The following is a 2,260-nucleotide window of genomic DNA, read 5'->3' as shown; positions in this document are numbered from 1 at the left end:
GCAGTGCTCAAGTTAATGTGCCTGCTCCTAGCATTAGCAACTGCATTCATTTTGAATCAATACACCGGACACTCAGTAATCCGGTGTTTAACGGCTGAGCTGTAGTCAGGTGAGATGTTTTGTACAGACCCCGCCACCATCTGGAGTTCAATGGCTCTCGGGGACTGAACTCTGATTTCGAAAGAGAAAGAAAGCCACAGGAGCACTTTCCTGGACACCTACAGGGAGCTACATGGATTAAGATGCCCTCCCCTGCCAGAATCGGGTCTTTTGTGTGTACAGTGAGCAGAAGGACTAACTCCACTTTTGGAATAGAAAAGGGAGCCAACTTCTCCAATGTGTCTTATTTACACGCCAAACAGCTGGACGAATTCCTGCAGGAGTTTCCCTCACATTGGGAAATGAGGATACTCCAGATCTGCCCAGTTATGTGCTTCGTTGCTGTTATGCTGGTCATACCACCCATTTTGGTGTCCATTTTTAAAAACCCTAAGTTCCGTCAAGAGACCCGCTATCTGCTTCTTGCCAATTTGCTTTTATGTGACATGATGTATGTGGCTTTATATATGTTCAACGTGTGTGTCAATGCGGGCTACGCCTCCAAGTCTAAGACACTCTGTGCCTTCATTCTCTTTTTCCTGGGGCTCTCTTACAGTGCTGGGGTTCTCAGCACCAAGGCAATGGTCCTGGACACATCCCTGGCTGTCCTGCTGCCCTTCCGTTACTTAGCTCTGTGTTCAAACTCACGAACAAAAAAGGTGATTCTACTGATGTGGATGTTCTCCTGCATTTTTCCTAGCATCTCCACCTTCATGTTTTGGATGGCACAGGAGAAGAATCCCTGCTTGATGGAGGTTTGTTCCTTACCTCTGATCCTCGTGCTCACCGTGCACAGCTCCAACTCCATCTCCCAGTACTATGTTGCATCCGTTACTTGTGTACTTCTCTGTCTGGTCTTGATCCTGTGTTGCTACGTCCTTCTGTATTTTAAAACACGGAGCTCTGGAATTTGGAAAGGCTTTTCTTCTAGAGCCAAAGGAACTTTTTTGATTCATTATATCCTTTTATTTCTGTCTTCATGCCCCCTTCTAGTGCTTTTGGTAGAAATTTGTCTCTATTTTCATGACTTGATTGCCATGAGCACAGGTCTGTGGGTGACTTTAACCATCTGTAACATCTTAATGGTTCTACCTAAAACATTGTCACCATATTTGTATGGCTTTAGATATAGAGAAATCTCCAGGTCACTCATAGCTTTCTACAGATTTAAGTGGTCCAGGTCGGTGGTATCACCTACCATGTGACGTGAATAACAGAATTGACACGACTAACAGGAGAAGAAATGTGTGAGGATGAAGAACAACCATTTAAGAATTGGACATAGTTAGTTCATATGAAAAAAACTCTTTTTTTGGAAAACAGATCAGCAGAGATGTTGAAAATGTAAGATGTTTTTTCTATATATATATATTTCATTTCTACTTTTGAGTTACCTTAAAGAAAATGTGAAATTTACATAACTGGAAAGATGTGCACAACTATCCCAGGAGATGGTTTGGTGGACACATCACCTACCAAAATCAACTGTTAGGGCCCCAGCAGTGAATGATATGAATACTTGAGATGAACAGTTACTGTATGTGTCTGAATTGGAATAATTTAATTAAATATGGAAAAGTTGATTTATCTAATTGGTATTTTTATCAAAAAAAACACAACAACAGTGGATTAACTATAACCATAACTTGTATTCAATTTTTGAGACCACTGATGCCAGCAGAGGCAGCAATCACTGAGGTGAGATGATCTAAGCAAGTGTTACATGCACTCCAAATAAAAGTTGAGAATGAAGAGATGACAATTCACGGTCACATTACGAGAATATATTGATAAAGAAGGTCAGAGGAGCAATGAGAAAGGCTATATGAAGTCAAGCAATTTTTAAGAATTATTGTCATTACAATTTGAAATTTTCATCCATACATTTTCTGATCTTCTTATCCAGTTGAGCATTGCAGGGAACAGGCATCTATGCTGGCAACAAGGGGCACAAAACAGGAACCAACGCTGGATGCAATGCCAGTCCAGTTTAATGCACACTTATGTACACTTTGGGATGTGTGCGGAAAACACAGGGAGAACGTACCAACTCCCCACAGCCAGTGACTAGGACTTAAAAATGCTCTCTGAAGCTGGGAGGCAGTAGTGCTCACCACTGTGCTATTCAAACTTAAAAAGTTAAATCTAGTTCTTTATGGTA

The 2,260-nt window shown here is 41.4% G+C and overlaps 1 protein-coding gene across 1 annotated transcript; it reads left to right on the top strand.

The window, feature by feature from the left end:
- Positions 1 to 242: 242 nt before the first annotated feature.
- LOC127526636 (probable G-protein coupled receptor 148) lies at positions 243 to 1,304 on the top strand. The gene has a single exon (XM_051922562.1). The coding sequence runs from the start codon at positions 243 to 245 to the stop codon at positions 1,302 to 1,304; it is 1,062 nt and encodes a 353-aa protein (XP_051778522.1).
- The last annotated feature ends 956 nt before the right edge of the window (positions 1,305 to 2,260 follow it).

Source organism: Erpetoichthys calabaricus, chromosome 2 (genome assembly GCF_900747795.2).
Source record: "Erpetoichthys calabaricus chromosome 2, fErpCal1.3, whole genome shotgun sequence".
NCBI classification, from domain to species: domain Eukaryota; kingdom Metazoa; phylum Chordata; class Cladistia; order Polypteriformes; family Polypteridae; genus Erpetoichthys; species Erpetoichthys calabaricus.
This window is presented reverse-complemented; position numbering and strand designations above follow the sequence as displayed.